At 35.0% G+C, this 21,736-nt stretch overlaps 1 protein-coding gene across 13 annotated transcripts in view; it reads left to right on the forward strand.

The window, feature by feature from the left end:
* LOC125035035 (voltage-dependent calcium channel subunit alpha-2/delta-3-like) overlaps nt 1–21,736 on the forward strand; it is a 77,324-nt gene that overhangs the window by 11,266 nt on the left and 44,322 nt on the right. For 7 of the 13 annotated variants that reach the window (XM_047627105.1, XM_047627100.1, XM_047627106.1 and 4 more), the window contains exons 4-13: nt 1–227; nt 4,080–4,166; nt 7,606–7,686; nt 8,990–9,064; nt 9,507–9,527; nt 17,151–17,255; nt 18,289–18,318; nt 20,400–20,471; nt 20,869–21,025; nt 21,594–21,639. The exon at nt 1–227 is cut by the window's left edge and continues 1 nt beyond it. In XM_047627105.1, coding sequence (XP_047483061.1) covers nt 1–227; nt 4,080–4,166; nt 7,606–7,686; nt 8,990–9,064; nt 9,507–9,527; nt 17,151–17,255; nt 18,289–18,318; nt 20,400–20,471; nt 20,869–21,025; nt 21,594–21,639 — 901 coding nt within the window. Of the gene's footprint in view, nt 228–2,786; nt 3,212–4,079; nt 4,167–7,605; nt 7,687–8,989; nt 9,065–9,506; nt 9,528–17,150; nt 17,256–18,288; nt 18,319–20,399; nt 20,472–20,868; nt 21,026–21,593; nt 21,640–21,736 lie in introns of those variants that run through there. The other 6 variants (XM_047627107.1, XM_047627109.1, XM_047627112.1 and 3 more) reach the window with 5 other exon arrangements.

The following is a 21,736-nucleotide window of genomic DNA, read 5'->3' on the forward strand; positions in this document are numbered from 1 at the left end:
ACCCCAAACAGACCGACTGGCTTTGGGAACTGCGCGAGAGAAAGAGACAAATGGACCGGACAAATAATTATAGAAATCTCAAGAAGAGAGTCGAGAACAGACAGCTGCCTCACGATTACATAATTCGCGAGAGTGAGAAAATTGAGAAGTTTCTGGAATACGGAGAGTTTGTACTGACGCCCAGAGACGCCGCGCGTATGAAGGCTAAACATAACAGGGAAGCGAGGGTTAGTATTTTCCGCTGAGAGTGCTCAGTGAGGATTCATTTATGTTGCCTACTTTCTACTGTTTTCTACTGTTGGTCTGTGTGTCGGTGCGTGTCTGACTCTCTCTCTCTCTCTCTCTCTCTCTCTCTCTCTCTCTCTCTCTCTCTCTCTCTCTCTCTCTCTCTCTCTCTCTCTCTCTCTCTCTCTCTCTCTCTCTCTCCATATGTATTATACATATATGTATGTATAAATGTATATGTATATTTCTCTCTCGTTTTCCCTCTTTCTCTTTGTCTGGATGTCTGTGTCTTTGTCATTCTCTGTTATTTTCTTTCAGTATCGTATCTCTTTAAGTGTGTCAAATCAAGCTTTTGTCGAATCGATCTGAGCTAAATTTTGCACGAAATAAACCAGTCTTCAGTTTATCTCTAAATGGAAGCTTTTTCCCCTCTTTGTCAGGTGCCTACGTAATACTCTAAAAACTATCACTTAGGAATCATATATGATTTACGCACACACACACACAAATATATTTAAAACATGTATGTATAACCTTCATCATTTTTATGCTAGTCTCTACACATACACAAAGTTCATGGACGTAAATTAACACACACAAACAATGCAAAATAATAAATACATACTATTGTAATGGCCAACGACAACCTAATTTTTTTTTTTTTTTTTTTCAAATCCTTAAACATCTTGTCCGTTGAATTACTGAACTTTCAGGCAAATATATGATTCCTTATAGTGTTAATGCCTTTCCATATTCTGTCGCTTCTCCAGCACAATATCTTTCCAAAAACTTTATATTTTTCCTTTATTTCTCTCTCTCTCTCTCTCTCTCTCACTCTCTCTCTTTCTCTCTCCAGCCTTTTCCTCTCAACAGAAATGAGTTTTTTCCCCTTTTTTACTTTTTATAGACAGACTACCACCGAATATACCGAAAGGATAGATGGACGTTAATGATCGTGAGTTACAACCAAGGAAATGTACATTATACACATGAATTTCCTGACCCCTGTTTACCCTCCCTCTCCACTCCTGGTCTCTCTCTTGCTAGCTCTATCATTTTCTCTATGTCGATCTCTTTCTCTTTCTCTCTCTTTCACTGCTCTCCCTCTCTCTCTCTTTCATTGCTCTCATTCTCTCTCTTTCATTCTCTCTCTCTCTCTCTCTCTCTCTTTTTCATTGCTCTCATTCTCTCTCTTTCATTGTTTCTCTCTCTCTCTCTCTTTCATTGCTCTCTCTCTCTTTCATTTCTCTCTCTCTCTCTCTCTCTTTCTCTCTCTCTCTCTCTCTCTTTCTCTCTCTCTCTCTCTATCTATCTATCTCCCTCTCTCCCTCTCTCCCTCTCTCCCTCTCTCCCTCTCTCCCTCTCTCCCTCCCTCTCCCTCCCTCCCTCCCTCCCTCCCTCCCTCCCTCCCTCCCTCCCTCCCTCCCTCCCTCCTCTCCTCCCTCTCTCCCTCTCCTCCCTCCCTCCCTCCCTCCCTCCCTCCCTCCCTCCCTCCCTCCCTCCCCCTCCGTCTCTCTCTCTCTCTCTCTCTCTCTCTCTCTCTCTCTCTCTCTCTCTCTCTCTCTCTCTCTCTCCCCCTCCCTCCTTCCCTCCTTCCCTCCCTCCCTCTCCTCTGATCACCCTCCACACTCCTCCATTTTTATATATACACATACCATCACTCTAGTTGACTCTTTACATTATATATATATATATTTATTTTTCTGTCTCTCTCCTTCATAAACATAGAAATCTTCACCTTACAGTTACTTAGCCTGGTAGTTGGTCCACTGGATGTGAGCATGCGAAGAAAATTAGGCATACAATCAAAGGGGCAAATGATAACTGAGATAACGCCATGTAGACTTAGAACAGACACCCCCACACATTGTGTTATTACTGCCTGTTCCCTGTGACATGAATCTACACCACCCAGCTGTACACGTGTTGTAGTGAGGGGGTTACAGATGCACATTGTCTGTCGTTAATGTGCTTCTGGCAACTCCCTTTTTTAATGGAATCAGTTCAGCATAACAATAATGATACTAGAAATATCACAACCACAAGATTTTTCTCTTTCACGGAAACATATACTTTACCTAATGATATATAGATCATATCCAGTGGACGCTACGTCATATTATGAATACGAACGTTCTATGGGCATACCGGGTATATGACAAATCCAGCAGAACAGGGAGTGGGCATGTGTACCCCGGGTAGTGGGCGCAAGACGATACCCGGCTCAACGTGTGCGGGACAAAACAGAGCTCTTGCAGGGTACTGAATAATTCCTTTTTTTTTAATCATTCCTCGTTCCCTTATTCCCCTTTTTATTCGTTTATTTATGGCCTTGAATCTCCTTCCTCTCCTCCTTTCCTCTTCTTTTTTTAAATATCTTTTTTGAACTCTTAATGACATTTTTTCTGTGTTTTTGTCTTTTTTGGATTTTGACTTTTAGCATATCTTGTTTTTCTTCTTTTTAAGAGACAAGTGCTACTACATATATATATATATATATATATATATATATATATATATATATATATATATATTGTGAATGTATGTTTTGCATTCTTTTGGCATGTTTTGTCTGAATCATGCTATTTTTGTGTATGTTTTTTATAATTTTTTAAATGTTTTGCATGCCTTTTGTATTCTTTTGTCTTCTCTCTTTTTCTTAAATCCTTACTTGGCAACATCAACTAACAACCTACAACCAACCACGACAACAACAACATCAACGGCCACCATATCAACCACTTCAAACAAAAATAACCAACGAACCATCGCAAAAAAAAATAAAAAATAAAAAATATCTAACAATTTATTTGAAAAAAAAAAAATCGTTATAATGCCAATGACTGAACACCAGCGCGAGCGAATGAAGCGAGAAGTGCTATTTCTGAAGCCGAACAAAATTCATGATCACAAACTTCTTAGTTGGTACTATCGCATTCTCAGAGAACAGCAAAAAATCGATGATTTTTATGAAGACATAAGATTGGTATGTTGCAAAGAGGTGGATTTTTTTTAAATATATATTTTTATGTACTTGTATACATGTACTTGTTTAAGAAATTAAGTACGGTGCTTTTTGACTTCCCTGTCCCGTTTTCATCATTATTATTCTACGAAAAGATTATTAATACTTGGTAATGAGTTCAAGATGTGTATATATATGTGTATACGTCTGTTTATAAGCTTATTGCACTTGTATTTTGTAGTTTTAACTGTAGATTCATGTCAAGCGCAGCTGTTGTTGGGTTTTGCACTGGACACCCATGCAAGTAGACAGACAGACAAACAAACAAAAATATGGCAAGCTCTAGTTGGTGTATATATACGCTTTTTAAACACAGTTAGCAAGCCACCTTTTGAAGATATATTTATATATTGACCCTCCCTCCCTCTCTTTGATATACTTTTAAAAAGATTTAATTTAGATAAATATATTGGGTTCAGTTAAGTCTTAGGTGCTGTAAGGTAGATATTACTAACATAGCAATTCCCTTTTGACTCTCGCAGTTTACGATAACGCATGTAAGTGGAAAACAAATCAAAATATATAAAAAGTGCTTATGATGTCTGTAGAATTCGTAAATGTTAACCAATGCTGTATTAGTGAAGGTAATAAGAGTTGTCCTTGTTCATTGTTACTGCATTTTTCCCCCTTTTTTGCAGTTTTTCGGTTGATAAAGATTATCTACTTGTATATATATATCATATATTCAACCAATCTATAAAGAAAAGAATCTAACCTCCCATCCTTACGTCACTTTTCTGCTTAAAAAAAAGTCGAAACTTGAAAAAGAGAATAAAATACTCCCGTAACCCCCTACATCCGGGTACTGACGCAACATCCATATATACAGGGTCGTCGAGGAGCGCCGGGACTGCGCGAGGGATACAGGCTTATGACGTCAGTTTCTGTTCCTGTTTTCGACCGCAAGAAAACCTCAGTAAGTACAATCGCATTGATGTTAGAGTTTTGTATCTATAATCACTGTCATTTTCCTAATGATCTTGAATGAAAGTTGATATTGATCGGTTCTCTGAACCATTGTTGTTTATCATTATTACCCCTTTAGCTAACGGATGATTTAAAACCAGTTTCAGTATTATTCACTTACACATAACATTTGCCAGGTATCACTAAAACTTTGATCAAGTTGATAATTAAATGACTGATTTCAGCCATTGCTGGTATTTTGCATGGATGTGTGGTATGTAAGAGAATATTTAAGTATTTGTAATACGACTAACGTTGCCAATATTCCTTGTAGGTTCAGCATTTGCAAGGTAATCAATTCAGACTAAACAGATTTCACTGGTACAGGTTTATAGTGTTATAATGTGTGGTGTATGGTGTTAGCATATATGGTGTATGTATGATGAGGGAGCCTGGCTATAAACTACATTTTGTACAGTTTAAGAATTGTTGTAATATATGTATAAAATGCCTAATGTAAGACCAGTTATGTATGAAACATGACGAAAGGTGTATACATGTGGTATGGATCGATTTCAGATTATTAATTCATGATCATATAGCTTTATGATGTTACAGAATCATGTATATAGTGACATGTACAGCACGTGAATTGTTTTAATTTCGCGTAACAACCCCCTGGATTTTTGGTTAGCTTACATTTTGATATAGCTCTTTCTTGCGTCATTTTTTAATTATATCTCTATATCTGTTTATATGTATGATAGTCAGAAGAATTCTTGACCATATCAAGCGACCATATATTAATCTGATTTCAGTCCATCTTTGGCTTAATCCGTTTTCATTTAACAGAAAAAAACAATACTATTTTACACAATATTATAGCACCAGTATATGGAGAAGTGCAGATATTTGTATAGCACTTAGTATTCATGATTCTTGAAACGGTGCAAATGTGTGTTTTTTTTTTTTTTTTTTTTTTTTTTTTTTTTGTATATGTATATAAGTCTTTTTGTGCGTGTGTGTGTGATCACTCACTCGAACTTTTTTCTAGATGCCTCAACACCCTCTGCTGATTCTCTTTACTTATTGTTTAATTTTATTTTGCTTATTATCCTATATTTTCATACACTGTTTACGTTTGTCGATTATTGTACATTTATGAACACAACTACAGGCATGCACCAACTGGAATATACATACAACACACACACACACACACACAAACACACACACACAGATATATACATATATATATATATATATATATATATATATATATATATATATATACACACACATATATATTGATATAGATATATTGATATGTATAATGTATATATATGTATGTGTATGTATATATATATATATATATATATATATATATATATATATATATACACACACATATATTGATATAGATATATTGATATGTATAATGTATTTATATATATGTATGTATATATATATATATATATATATATGTATATATATGTATATATATGTATATATATGTATATATATGTATATATATATATATATATATATATATATATATATATGTATGTATATATGTAAACAAACACCTTAACAAAACCCATGCAAAAAACACCTCTAAAAAGACGATCAACGGTTACTGATATATCTTGTGATGATGCATCATAATCAAACAGTCAGTCTGATGAACCCTGACGCCCCGAAATAACTATATACTTTCCAGACAGAGACCTCACCCCCCCCACCAACCCCCCCAATATCTCTAACTTTCTGACTCTTATTTTCGACGCTTCAGAACATCACGGAGAGAGTTTTGATCAATGAGGCCGTTTGGGAAAAGAGGAAGAGAGAGGTATTAAGAAGACTGTCCCTAGATAGCTCAATAGCGTACAATGTATTTACTCTGCAAGTCTTAGATATCGCTAGAGAGAGAGAGAGCGCGCGAGAGAGAGAGAGAGAGCGAGAGCGAAAGAGAGAGAGAGAGATTTAATAAAAAAAAAAATTGCAGTGGAGAGTAGAATGTTAGAGATTGTATAGTACAGATATAAAGAACTTGAATTTGATCAGTGCCATGGAGATTTGAGGTATTACTATTTTTGTTTATATATTTGGGAGCAGTGTATGTAAGATCAGCAGCAAGTGGAGAGAACTGCCCATTGTTTACATAGACTGACTTGCGAATTAGCTGACAGCTTAGACCATTAATTAATGACCCGCCAACTCTTCTCGTTACCGGAGTCTGTGACTTTTTAGACTGTCTGTAGTTTTATCTATTAGTGGTCACACCAGAACCAAGAGACAAGTAGAAAAATAGCTTTTTTTTAACCATAGCTGCTTTAAGTAATAGAACGTTGTGGATATTTGTGATGTAGAAACTTTGGGTAATCAGTAAACAATTACGATTTGTTAGTTGGTCGTGTAGAGCATTTTCATAAATTGAAAATACATCATTCTGTATTTTTTCTCTATATTGTATTATTATTTGTTGGTTGGTTGAGCAATATCTTGCTGGTTTATTGCCTCTCCTGCGGCTGTTTGAGCGAAAACAAGAGCTCAAGACGCCTGTATAGCACGTGTCGTTTCTTTTCTTAGTGGTCAAATCTAAATTGTTTGGGCTCGAATATCGCTCAAAGAGTCATTACTGCACTGTCGTTTGTCCTTTTTTTCTCTCAAAATTTAGGGCTAATTAATAAACGGGGAGTCAATTAATTTGATAAAGGATCACTGTTTATCAAAGATGTATTCAAAGTCACCCCACATTGCAATAATAATAATTAAAAAAAAAAACATTGAGATATCTCTTTTAATCGAAGTTCTGTAAATATGAATCACATTAGCTATTTTATCGTTTCATTTCCTTCACAGTGAATTATAATTAAGTTAATGCTCTGTATCTTCTTTTTAATTCCTTTTTTTCAAATTTTCTTTGAACCCTGATTTCTTTACAAATATTTCCACTTATTTGCATTCTTGCTTTGTTTGAAGCCACCAAATAAACCCACTTCCATGTAAAACTCGTTTGGAATGTGTCACCTGACGTAGATCGCACGGGCCTGCAAGTTTAACACAGATGGAGATTATTTTTTGACTTAGATAATACACTAACACCTCTAGATATTTCAACGCAACCCCCTACCCCCTCTTGTGGACTATGGATATGCCAGTGTATATTCGCATAGGTAGTTTACCATGAGTAAATTTTTCTTACATATTTTCATTTGTCATATCGTGTTTGACGCAGTTATTTTTATTCTATTGTTTTGCCTTTAGCATGACATCAAATTCTCTTCAATATTGTATTTCTTTATTCCTTATCAGCCATTTAATGCTTTCATATTTTCCAGTATGATTTAATGAAAAAGAAGAGAGAGAGAAACTTTTCATTTTTTAATTCCCAGAGATCATGTATATAACAAGTTCTTCCAAAAGCATTTTAACGTCTTACTTCCCAGGTGAGGACAGCTAACCTGCTTGGAGTCGCTGGCACAGACGTTCCTATTAGAGAGATCGAGAAGCTGGTGCCTCCGTACAAGGTAATCTTGTTAATAGGTTTGTTTGTTTTTTGTGTTTTGTTTTTGTTTCTTTCTTTGTCCATTTCTTTCTGGCCTTTTTCCTGTCTTTCTTTCTTATTTATTTCTCTTTCTGTTTCTTTCTCTCTCTTACTCTTTCTTTCTCTCTTTCTCTTTCTTTCTCTCTTTCTCTTTCTTTCTCTCTTTCTCTTTCTTTCTCTCTTTCTCTTCCTTTCTCTCTCTTTCTCTTTCTCTCTTTCTCTTTCTCTTTCTTTCTCTCTCTCTCTCTTTCTTTCTCTCTTTCTCTTCCTTTCTCTCTTTCCCTTTCTTTCTCTCTTTTTCTTTCTTTCTCTCTTTCTCTTTCTTTCTCAGTCTTTCTCGCTTTCTCTCTTTCTTTCTTTTTCTCTTTCTCGTTCTTTCTATTTCTTTCTCTCTTTCTCCTTCTGTCTTTCTCAGTCTTTCTCTCTTTCTCTTTCTCTTTCTCTCTCTCTCTCTCTCTCTCTCTCTCTCTCTCTCTCTCTCTCTCTCTCTCTCTCTCTCTCTCTCTCTCTCTCTCTCTCTCTCTCTCTCTCTCTCTCTCTCTCTCTCTCTCTCTCTCTCTCTCTCTCTCTCTCTCTCTCTCTCTCTCTCTCTCTCTCTCTCTCTCTCTCTCTCTCTCTTTTTCATGTCTCTTCTATTTACATTAGTATTCATAACAATTTCCCTCCAGACGGAATAGCCTAATATCGAAGGTTCTAATGTCTAATCAAAAACTAAAGAAGATTTGTACCTGTTCTAAGTTGAATTCACCGGTATCGTAAGTACTTCAATTAATTCATATATAGCATAAGTATAAGGCAAAACTCTAAGGATATAGGACATACAGTTTCACTTACGATTCTGTGAGCAATTTTATAATTTATTTGCCTTGTTCGTTTGTTTTTTGATACTAGAAATTGCTTTTCTGTCTATTTAATTGTTTGTCTATTTATCATTTACTTGTCTATTTGATTATCTGTTTATTTCTCTATCTAGTTAATTATTAGATTATCTACCTATTTATATCTCTAATTATCTACCTATTTAATTATATGTCAATTTATCTATCTTTTCAATTTATTTGTCTATTTGCATATCTATCGTATCATTTCTCTATTTATATACCTAGCTAATTAACTCTGTTTAATTATTTGTTTATTTACCTATCTAACTGTCTCTCTGCTTAATCATTTGTCTATTTATCTATCTAATTATCGCTCAATTCGATTATTTGTCTATTTAAGTATCGACTTATCTATCCGTTTACCCATCCATCTATCGCCACATAACTTCCTGGTTTGTGTTCCAGCTTGGTGTCAATGGCTACTCCTTCATGGTAAACCAAAATGGCTACGTACTTTATCATCCAGACCTCCGGCCGGTGGTAAGTCCTTCCCCGTAGTGTTCCTGTTATGATTTTAGTTGACCTTTGGCCTCCTATAAACCATTTTTTTTTTTTTTAAATTCTGTCCTCCTTTTTTTAAAGAAGAGAGAACCGAGGCATAGGACTTTTTTGCCCAGTGAGAGTTTAAATGCAGAAGCCCATTTTAGATTGACAACTACGATCAAGTTGGTATTTTTAGCATAGCTTTTGATTCCTACATTTTATAAGTTATAATGCCTTTCCCTAGCTATTTTGTCCTCCAGTATTTTGTAGGCATATAGGCTATTATGAGCCCTATAGTCAGTCATTCAGTCTCATTATTTATGTTTTAGAAATACTAAGATTAGACGTTTCGTCCTGGATAATCATCACTTTTTTTGTACTTTCCTTTGGACTCCCTTTCTATTTTCTGTCACTTTTCTGTCCTTGTTTTTCCCCCTAGCACGAAGAAGCAAATGCTGAGGTACTGAGGAAGTCTCGAGATAAGCGTAAATGGGTAACAACTATTATTTCCTCTCCATGTAGGCACGGCATAATCAAAATGCGTCTTGGGGCGGAAGTACCCAGACCATGTTCTCTATGTTTGTGGCGATGTTTAGATCAGTTACTAAGGGTGTGACACTATTGTATCCTATCTCTTTTTTTTTTCCCCCTCACGGAGACCTCTTTCACTAACCACTTCCCTCCACGACCATCACTATTGACTCCTCTCCCCCCCCCTCCCTCCCTCGACTTTCCCTCCCCCACCCACCTCTACTACCTTCCCTTAGCCCCTTTAGTAGTCCATAGCTACCCTCCCTCCCTCCTCTAGTAGACCAACCCCTCCCTTTTGCCCTTCACATACCCAGGCACTTTTCCTGCGCCTGCTAGCTTGGTTTTAGACTGACCTAACCGTAGTTCAACTAATGTTTGAAAACTGAACGACTGTGACTCCAACGTCGATTCCTATTTGGCTAGTGTTAAAGAAAAAAAAAACGAAAAAAAAATATATGTTTTTGTTTTTGTTCTTGTTTTTTGTTTTTAAAGCCCTCACGATGTTTTATGTCGCTCGATGGCATCACAGTCGTTAGACGTGAGCTAACCCTCTCCCTAAAATCACATCAGATCACGACATAAAAAAAAAAAAAAAATTCTGTGTTCCCTAAAATGTAGAATGTCATTTTCCTCAAACCTTCTAAGAATCTTTTCTAGCTCTCCTGAGTAAGAAAATGTTTTCACTTGTGTACTATATGGTTGTAAACACAGTGTCATTAGCAAAAAAAAAACAAAAAAACTTTGTGTCCGTGTCATAATGCCTTTCCGTCTGTTTTCCTCGCACCCCCCCCCCACCCCACCCCACCCTACCCATGTCACGAATCCCACCAAAACCCCTTCTTTTTAACCCCCTCACCCCTCCCTCACGTCACCCCCTTCCTTCCCCCTCCTACCCCCTCACACGTGTACGAAACCCACGTAGTCTAACTGGAAGAAGAAGAACAAATTTACAAACTAGAGGAACAAAATCAACACGTTCTCTCTAGTTTTCTCCCCTTGTCATGTACTCACCCTTAACCCTGTGTGTTCAAAAATGACAATGTATCCTTGTGTCATATGGTTTCTATGGTTGTCACACTCTTGGTCCATTTTAGCGGTCTTTCTTTAGTCTAGAGGTTAGTAAACCTTCTCGTCCTCATCCTAAATAAATGCCCTGCCACATGAGGGGAGATGAAGGCACGGACAGAGACCACCTTTTAATGGTTCTATTGTAACGTTTGGGTGTTGTGTGGTGTTTAAGAAGCAGAAGAAACAAGTTCAGTGGAAGTGAATATAATTGTTATTGTAAATTAGTAAATATGATTTCTTAAAATTATTGTTGTCATATTACCTGGCGTAAATTCGTTGTTGTCTTTTAAAATTGTATTCTTTTTTTCTGTCCGTTTATTTTGATCGTCGCTTCTCCTTATAGTCATCCTCCCTCCTTCCGTTCTTTTCTATGCTTGTGTGTCTCAGATTTACATATTTCCAGACTTAAAATTGCATTTAAAAGAAAAAAACTGACCAAATACCTCTACCCCTTTTCTTAAATTCATGTCCGTGTTGCTTCCGTTGTTTAAAATCGACGTAGCTTATTTTTAAAAAGAATTAAATTTGTGTTCTCCGTCTCGACTCCCGCCACTCGAATCTCAATGACAGATTTTGCATTAAGGAACCATTAGTAGGTGATCTTCGATGTGCCAGCTGCATGATGTTGAACGTCACCATGACAATAACATTTGGTTTTGATGTTATATTGTTTTGTTTTATTTCCTAACACAATCATGGTTAGAATTAATTTCCACAGTTCTCCACAGGTGTTGTTATTACTAACGTATTTTTTTTTCCTTTTATTTTTTTATTTTGTTTTCATTCTAATGTTTGGAATTGCTGTTGATATTTTCGTTTTCCTTTCGTTTTTTTGGTTTTTGGTTTTCAGCTAATCGTAGCATGGCATAGTCTTTTTCATCAATGATAAAGACTAAAAAAAGTAATGAACATTTTATTAAGTATATTTTCTTTTCAGTTGAGACAAAAAGCCAACTCACTTCGTAACTGTGTGTTTGTTTGTTTGTTTTTGTTTTTTTTCTCTCTCTCTCGACCGAAAATCAGAACATAGAAGGCCGTTTTTTCTTATACGTACATAGCCATTTTGTGAACAGACATACATGGCTAGTTTTTAAAAAGGTTTACATTTACATGGCCTCTGTTTTTATTGATTTCTTAACTGATGCCATTGATAGTTTTTTTGGTGAAACCTTTTTTTCCATTGCTGAAATAGCATTAACCGGATTTTAGATTTTTGAATGTTATATATTTGTATAACATTTTGTTTTTAATTTTTCTAGTTTTCCTATTTTTTTTTTTTTTTTTTACCTTTTTGAAATTGTTTATATATATATATATATTTCCACCCAGAAAACCATCAACAGAAGACATTTTTTGTAATTATTAAACATTGCTTCTGGCCTTTGCTTCCGAAGCATAATTTTTTTTTTCTTTTTTTTTGTGAGAGGCAATTGATATTATGATAAAAGTGAGTTTTATATTCAAGTGAAAATCATTCATTTATAAGATAGTTTCGTCACTGTTTGGTTATTTTTTTGTTAATCATATGCAATAACTTTTGTTGTTATTATTGTTATTATCATTCTTCGTATTTTGTGTTATCATTTTTGCAGTTGTTAATTGTTTATCATTATTTTTGCAATTGTTTATTTTATTATTATCATTAACCATTATTATCATTATCATTATCATAATCATGATCAATCACAATCATTATTATTATTATTATTATTATTATTATTATTATTATTATTATTATTATTATTATTATTATTATTATTATTATTATTATTATTATTATCATTATTATCGTTACCATCATCATCATTTTCTTATTATTGTTTATCTTTCTTGTCGTTTTTATCATCATTATCACATCATCATTATCAGTGTTATTATTGTTATTACTATTAGCATTATCATTATTATTTTTATTATCATTACCATTATTATTATTCTTGCTATTACCATTATCATTATGATCATTATATTTTTTTCATCATTATCATCATTCACTATTAGTATCATTATTCTGTTCGATACGTATATAAACATCGCATTTTTCTTTAATTTTCGTTTTTTTTTTTTTTTTAATCTATTCTTTAACCGTAATCATTTTCCTAAATATTTATTACGAACACCAATTTATGCTCAGAATCTCCTCTCGCTTTACAATCTGCACAAAATATATAATTCAGTACTTCATAATTATATATTAATCAATTCATAGATAGATTCTTTTTTCTTTTTTTCTTTTTTCTTTTTTGAGTATAGATGCCATAACAGAATTAATTAACTTGAGGATGATATATAAAGAGAATTTGTGAATATGGAATTGGTAATGATGAATGTTATTGACGATAATGGTATAATAATTATATTAATGATTATGATGATAAAGACAGTGGTAATGTTAATTAATAGTGTTCAATAAAAGTGATTAAAGAAAATGACAAAAATGATGAGGAAGGTAATAATACTGATAATGGGGATGGTGATAATGATAATTACAATAATATTATCATTATCAAACATTTCTTATTATCATTATTATTAATATGATTCTTGTTATCATGAGATTAATTATTTTAGCTTCCTAATAATGCTAATAATAATAATAATGATAGAAATAACAATAATAAGGATAATGATAATGAAAGTTATTACTATTATTGTTATTGTTATTGATATTTTTGTTATTATTATTATTATTATTATTATTGTTTTTGTTATTACTGCTACTGCTATCACTATCGCCTATTACAATCACTTCTACTTTTCTTGTATTTCTGCTATACTTATACTACAACTACTACTACTACTACTGCTACTACTATTACTACTACTACTATTACTACTACTATTACTACTACTACTACTACTACTACTACTATTGCTACTACTATTACTACTACTACTACTAATACTAATACTTCTGCTACTACTACCACTACTATTATTATTATTACTGCAATTACTACCACTATCGTTATCATTATTAGTGATATAATTACTATCATCGTCGTAATTATCATTACCCATATCTTTTATCATTACAACTAGAGCAATAATGATAATGATGAAGATTATGTGTATATAATGAAAATCACTTTAAAGAATTCCAACAACTTTCACATAATTTGCAACCTAAAACTTTGCACAAATATTTCTGCATCATGACTATTCAATATTGATAATGAGGGTTTTTTAAATAAGAATGATTTCTTACTAATACGATCTAGATTAGTTTTTTTTTATCACCAATTTCTACTATAATTATCTTCTCTCACAATTTCCTTTTTTTTTTTTTAATATTTTATAGATTTAGTTTCTGATTTGGCTTATCATTTTTATCTTGCTTATTATCACCTTATGTATAGAATCATAAGTGATTTATCTAGCATTAAGAAGAAGAAAGGAGTATATTTAAAAAAAAAAACGCAAATTGGAAAAAAATATATATAATTGAAATTCATAATACCAATGCCGACCTTAGCTATATTTAGCTTACTCACTTTTATTTCTTCAGATTTTATTTCATAACGTGATCTTGAATGCTGGTGAAGTCGCCTTAACCAGGCTGCTCTTGTTTTAAGATAGATAGATAAATAGATAAATGAATAATGTATGTGTGTATATGTACACATGTATATATGTATATGTATGTATATATATTTTATATGTATATATGTGTGTATATATATATGTATATATATGTATATGTTTATACGCATATACATAAATATAAAAATATACATGCTAAAATATGCAAATACATACATGTGTGTATGTACGTATGTATGTATGTATGTACATACGTACACGCTCTGTTTATCTGTTTGTTTATCTATGTATCTGATTATTTCACCCACTCTGTACCCCATCGCTGAGAGACGCTTCTTACACTTACTAGCTCATCACTGCCACCACAAAAGTTTTCAGAATCATCTTTAAAAAAAAATAATAATAATGATGATGATGATAACATGTCTCTTTCTCCAGCTGTGTGTTTGTCTGTCTATCTCTCACTCTCTGGTTTCTTTGTTTGTTTTTTGGTTTTGGTTTTACTTTAATGGCTATTCTTATCACACTTTTTCTTCATATTTGCTGCTAAAAAAAAAAAGAACGCCGTTTATCAGTGTTTTCATATTTAATCAAAAGCTAATTCCTTTCGATCCCCCTCCTCCACAACTCCCCCTTCCCCCCTCCCCCTTCCCCTCTCTCCCTCCCTATTTTCTACCTCGTCAAATTCCCCCGTTTACCCCTCCCCTCCCCCCCCCTGCCCATAGTTCACCCTCCCCCATATGACCCCATCCCCCCCCCCTCTAGTACGGCAAAATCACCTGCTTACTCTCTCTGTATCTCGTGCTTTTCTCATTAATAATAAAAAAAAATCATAGAAAAATACGGAGACATTCATAAAACATCTCAGCTCTGTGTACGTATGAAAAAAAGAAAGAAAGATAGAAAATTTAAGTAATTATTGATGATGATGATAAGGATGCAATGTATGAAATTAAACATGATTATTTTTTCCTCGAACGATTGGATGGTTTTTAAAGTTCTAAGAATGAAATCAAAATAATTATAATGATAATCCAACTGATATCAACTATTTATGATTTTTTAGAATTTATTTTGTATTTTTTACTATTAATCTTCCCCCTTTTTTGTGTGTGTTTACTGTGGATTTTAAAGATAAAATATAAGCTTTTTTGAGGATCATGTACGCAGTATTTTTACTATTAATATTTTTAATAAGAAGTTTGATTGGAAGATATCCTGCCAATTCATACAGACTATTTGTAGAAACCAAGTTAAAGATATTATAGAAGAAAAGGATGAAGAAGAGGAAGAAGGAGATGAAAAATATTTGTCTAAAAAAAGAAATAGTTTCTTTACATCGTCTGTCTATCTGGAAGCATGATATAAAATGTACTGTAAAAATTTAGTCATTGAATCTTAGTAACTGTCTGTGTACAATCGTGAGAGCATGTCCGAAACACCTGAAACCTGGCGAAGGAAAATTTAAATAAAAGATTACGATTCAAATTCCCCTCCCGCCCCGCCCCCTTCTCTGTCTCTCTCTCTCTCACGTGTTTATGTCCACACGCTCGTACACATCATTGCCTGCAAAGAGATGTTTTAGATTGTCCCGTAAACTTAATCCGTTTTATGTGTTAGAATAGCTTATTTTCTACCCAAGTAAACTGGTCCTGGTATTGGTAAGCCCATTTTTTCGGTTCCAATACTAGTATCTTTGAATGTATTGGTAGCCGGAACAAGACCGGTGTCAGTATTATAGATAGTGATGATATAAAGTGACTAGCATTGTTCAGTTTTTTATATATAGCTTGTTTGAACAAGTATAGAAGTGCATTAATACTAGAGGTTACTTTATTGCACAGTAAATTTAGTGAAGATCTTTTTAGAGTCATTCCCATGACAACTCCCCACCCCCTTTTTCCCCCTACCCCTTCTATCCTCTGACCTGTTGTGTTCTTTTTGATGAGGCATTAGAGTTAGTTCCCATTAATTTCAATCCTCAATGCTTGCAATCAGTCATCTAACTGTAAAAAAAAAAAATTATGTTAGTTTCTCCTGACAACCCCATTTTTTGCGAAATATCCCCTAGCCAGATTTTTTTCACAGATTTTATTAGATACTAAGGAAACTTTTTCTCTTTCCTTATTTTGTTTTTGATTTTAACACGAGATAGTATCAAATGGCTGATCCTCTCTCCTTTCCCTGCCTCCCCCCCCATCTCCAACCCTTTTTTTCTCAGCGCAATGTGACCTTACATGACCTAAAATTCGACCTTGCTGCTCCTCCTCCACCCAGACCTTGAAGCACAGTGGTATAATTATATCTTTGGCAAGCGCACCAGGATTAGTCATATGTTCTAATTCTTATGTTGTATCTGTGCCGAGTTCGGTTCACGTATTAAACGATTTTTCTGTTCCTTTTTCCTACGTCCCTCTCCCTCTCTCTCCCCACGTCCTTTCCCCCCCTCCCTTTATTCTCTCTTTCGCTCTTTCATTTTCGCTTTCTTGCTTCCTCTCTTGTATTCTGAATCTCTTTATTATCTTCTTTTCTGACACTTGTTTTCGCTCGTGTTTGCTTTCTCTCTCTCTTTCTTTTTCTCTTGCTCTCTCTCTATCTCTATCTCTATCTCTATCTCTATCTCTATCTCTATCTCTATCTCTATCTCTTTCTCTTTCTCTTTCTCTTTCTCTTTCTCTTTCTCTTTCTCTCTCTCTCTCTCTCTCTCTCTCTCTATCTATCTATCTATCTATCTCTATTCCACTCTCTCTATTCATCTCTGTATCTACCTCTATCTCTCTATATGTATTTCTATATACATCTACCTCTCTCTCTCTCTCTCTCTCTCTCTCTCTCTCTCTCTCTCTCTCTCTCTCTCTCTCTCTCTCTCTCTCTCTCTCTCTCTCTCTCTCTCTCTCTCTTTCCCTCCTCCCCCCTCTCTCTCTCTCCTTGCTCGACATAGTTCCAAGACATCCTGAAGCCCAATTACAACAGCGTCGATTTTGCGGAGGTGGAGCTGATCGACCACGATTCGGGTCCTCGGTCGAACAACTCGGATCTACTGGAGGTGAGTCGGTTCGAATCCACGTTTGTCTCTTTGGAAATTGTGGTTTTATGATTTCCTTTCATGTTCTCAAAGGATTCGTGTGTTTCATCATGTTACGCTTCATATTTACATATCATTCGCGCGGGTCGCTCCTGACCTCATGATTTTTTAATTAATCACATGTACTTTTGCGTATTCTACGACGATACTTGTCATTCATAAGTTATTTATCGTACATTTATAGTGTTACTTCCTTTACTATTCATACTTCTTATTCATTTTGTTTTTCGTGAATTGGTACCTTTGGCTCGGTCGCCGCACCTCTGAATAAGAGGATATACATTCACTCACTCACATAGCCTTCATGAATAGCAGTTTTCAAGCTTTTAAAATTAATGAAGATTACTAATTTCACAAAATTTGGTGCTGTTGATTCTTTTGATTATATGTTTAAAAAGTAATATTTATTTGTAAGCATTTTCAATTAAAACGTGTTTATATCGTAATATATGTTTAACAGTTTTCAATTCGCTATCATTTCCGCAACTTGTTATCATTCAAACAAATCACTCTTTTTATAATATCATTTTCTATGTTATTGACAAGAACCAAAAAAAAAAAAAAACATTCTCATTATTATCAATATTAGCATTCACAGCCCATCACAACACTTAATATAATAATATTATCATGTGTTATGTGTTACGACATAACTATCATGCTTTTACTGAAGTATGCCTGTAGTTTAGTCACAGTTTTTCATTTCGAAAATTGTATATGTAATTTATATTCACATATATTAATTTGATTTTGTTTGTTCGTTTGTTTAATTTTATGGCATACATGTTTGTTTTCCAACATGTGTCACTTGTGTCTTTTAATGATTTTTATTTTTATTTTGTCATATTTCACTGAGCTTTTGAAGTGTCGAATTCCAAAAGTTTCAGCTTCGGAATTCGAGGCCTTCGAAGCAACCCGGGAAATAATCTTAGTTCTGTTATTATTTTATTCTATATTCTTCTATCTCTCCTCTTCTTCCATGATGTGAGAGCAGCTGACAAAAGGGAGAGATTATAATACCAAGGTATAGCCTAGGCTGCAACAAAATGGTGGTCTGGACCCTGTGTTTCTCTTGTGTTTAGCCTTATTGTTTTGAGCTTTGAACACCCCCCCTTGAATTTACCTGTGGGCGAAAGATGCAGGAATTTATTGTTGATATTTCATACATAATTTTAACACCAGAAAGATATAAATGCGGCATAAACGCCAAGTGAAGTGACGATAGTAGATATAGGACAAAATAAGATGGCATTTGAGACGTATCCAAAATGCTTATCGTTTTTACCAAATTTTATGCGGAATTCTTGCGCATTTTCTTTCTCTCACGGGTTGATACCAAGGTGTAAGTAAATTGGGCTCCTATCCTTGTGTTCTTTTATTTTATTTTATTTGTTATTTTTGGTTTTAATTATGTTTTTAGTTTGCTCTTGTTGGTTACAAAGGGGGACCTCGGAACGGCTCCCTCTTGTGGTAAAAAAAAATATATATGCTTTTATTTTTTTGGTTTTAAATCCTACCTCTTCCTCCGTATCCTTACTTCTTCTGACGTTGTCTTTGCGATTATTATTTTATTTTCAAGTTTCCTTAAGTCGAGGAAGTTTGGGAAAAAGGACGTATCAATGTGGATTTTACTGCCATGTTGCCAGATTTCTTTTCTTTTTTCTTTTATATTACTCCTTGTTACCGAGTCTCGTAACCATGGCAACCAGCGAGTTTCATCTTCCATCGAAACGCGACTTTGAATTAGCAGCTGTTTGGGTTTCTATTTTTCCCTCTTTTTTTTTTTGTAATTAAATTCAGTAATTTTGTATTCACAGCATAAAGGGAACGGGGATTTTCTCCTCTCCTTTTTCCGTATCATTTTACATGCTCAATAAAAAAAAAAGAGAAAGAATTAGAGTGAATTTTTAAAAGTTAACGAAAGCAAATCTCATATTTACAATTTACATTTTTTTTTTCTCCCTTTTTCAAATCTTTTTCCGAACGAATTTCCAAACATCCACCGCCTTCGCTCTTTTTTTTTTTTTTTTGTCTCGCTCACTAACAGCAGGTTCCGCTAAAGTGTAGCGTAGCCTGAAAATAGCTAGACAAGTGTATATTGTCAAACTAACAAACCTGAAGTGTTGATGCCAGACGCTCTGTACTATATGTGTGAGCGTAGGTGTGATTTTACACTTAGGTAGCTTAGAAAATGCGCCTATATACGAGATCGAGGTGGTAACGCTAGCTAGCAGTCGCTACCACTAGAACGTATGCTAGATTCGCCGATCCGGTTTTAAAACTGGATGTGAAAGTATTATGTTTGTAATATTTAGGTGTTTAATGTACTTAATTGTAGTTAATATCACTGTCTTTTAGATGTCACTTGTATTACGATTTGATTTAGGATATGCAATTATGTATATATCAGTGAAAATATATATCAGTTTCAAGCAGTCATTTTTAGCATATATCTAGATCCTATTATGCATAAGGACTATTTTTCAGTTTTACTATTCCTGTTCTTCATCGTTTTTTCATTTCTTTTCGTTTCCCTCCTTTCAACAACAGCGTCGGCTAACCTCACTTCCAAAACAAAAAGAGTTATTTCTGCCTGTTTTGTTTGCCTTCCCTTCTGTACCCTTAATCCTCTCGCAATCCATCTTGATAAACAATAAATAAACATGTTTTTTCTTTTGTTTTTTCCCTTCGTATATATCTTGAAACCAGCCAAAGACCTGACTCTGTAATCATGCAATATCGGTCATGCATTCAGCTGACGGAATGGCAGGGGGATAGTGTTCCAACCACTATTCACAATGACGATGATATCTAAGTGTTCCTCTAACTCTAAACTTATCTTCACAGTGAAAGCCGTTGTATGGAAAACTTCATAATATCTTTATCACCTTTTTTTTTTTTTTTAATTCTATACTAACACGTTTCTTTGAAAAAATATATATTCCTTTTATTTAAATTCATTGTAGTTTAGAAGTTCACTCCTAATACTAGATTTCCATTTTTTTTCACTCTTTTTTCAAATTTTCACTGCAATGGTTAGAATGACCGTGTTCCCTTACTCTCACCGGGAATTGGAAATTAATTCGACTTCCGTGACCTTTGCAGCTTCGTCGTGACCTCATTGACCAGCGAGAACACGAGTCAAATTTCTCCGTCAAAGTTCATATGGACAACATGGTAAGAAATGCTTAGTCTGTTTTGGGTTTTATATGTCTATGTGTGTGTGTGTGTGTGTGTTTTTTTTTTTTTTTTTTTTCATAGTTTTGATGGATGGTAAAGGAATATCCAATGTGTTTCAAAAATGGTGATTTAATTTTTTGTTTATATATATAGTATATAGTATATATAGTATTTACACACAAACGACACATATACGCACACACAAACACACACACACACACACACACACACACACACACACACACACACACACACACACACACACACACACACACACACACACACACACACACACAACCCAACCCAACCACACCACATACAGCCATATACCTCCGCCAACGCCCACGATCCCTCTAGACTTCACCCTAACCGGCCGCCCATTCCACGCCCACAGAAACGCGTCGTGACGAGGCAGCAGCGGTACTTCACTCAGAAGGTGAAAGGAACGCCCTTCAGCTTGGGGATTGCCATGCCTATGGGCTATGGCAAGTATAAGGTGTACGGGCAGGTAGAGCTGTCCAGGGCGATACAGGATCCCAGAGGAGTGAAAGGTGAGGACGAAGGGAAAGGGAGGGAGGGGGGATAGGGGAGGGAGGGGGGGAAGGGAAGGGAGGGAGGTGAGGGGAGGAGGGAAGGTGGGAGGAGGGAGAGGAAGAGAGAGAAGGAGGGAAGGAATGAAAGGTGAGTAAGAAGGGGAGGGGAAGGAAGGAGAGAGAGGGAGAGGGAGAGGGAGAGGGAGAGGGAGAGAGAGAGGGAGAGAGGAGAGAGAGAGAGAGAGAGAGAGAGAGAGAGAGAGAGAGAGAGAGAGAGAGAGAGAGAGAGAGAGAGAGAGAGAGAGAGAGAGAGAGAGAGAGAGAGAGAGAGAGAGCGAGAGAAAGAGAGAAGAGTGAGAGAAAGAGAGAGAGAGAGAGGGAGAAAGAGAGAGAGAAGAGAGAGAGAGAGAGAGAGAGAGAGAGAGAGAGAGAGAGAAAGGGAGAGAGGGAGAGAGAGAGAGAAACAGACAGACAGAGACAGAGATATAAAGAGAAAAATATTAACAAACGATCATCCAAAAGCAATATTGGACTGCACATCCCTCCTTGAGTAAGCAATTCCTAATACGCACACCTCTCTTTCCAGTAACTGATTACTTCACCTCTGGGAACTGGTCTATCCACCCCGATTGGTAAGTTGATTAGAGATAACCTAGTTTTTTTAATGGATTAGTAGCTGATTTGAAACCATACATACTGAATTGTTTGTAGGTAAAAATACAACAACTG

This window comes from Penaeus chinensis, chromosome 19 (assembly GCF_019202785.1).
Source record: "Penaeus chinensis breed Huanghai No. 1 chromosome 19, ASM1920278v2, whole genome shotgun sequence".
Lineage (NCBI taxonomy): Eukaryota > Metazoa > Arthropoda > Malacostraca > Decapoda > Penaeidae > Penaeus > Penaeus chinensis.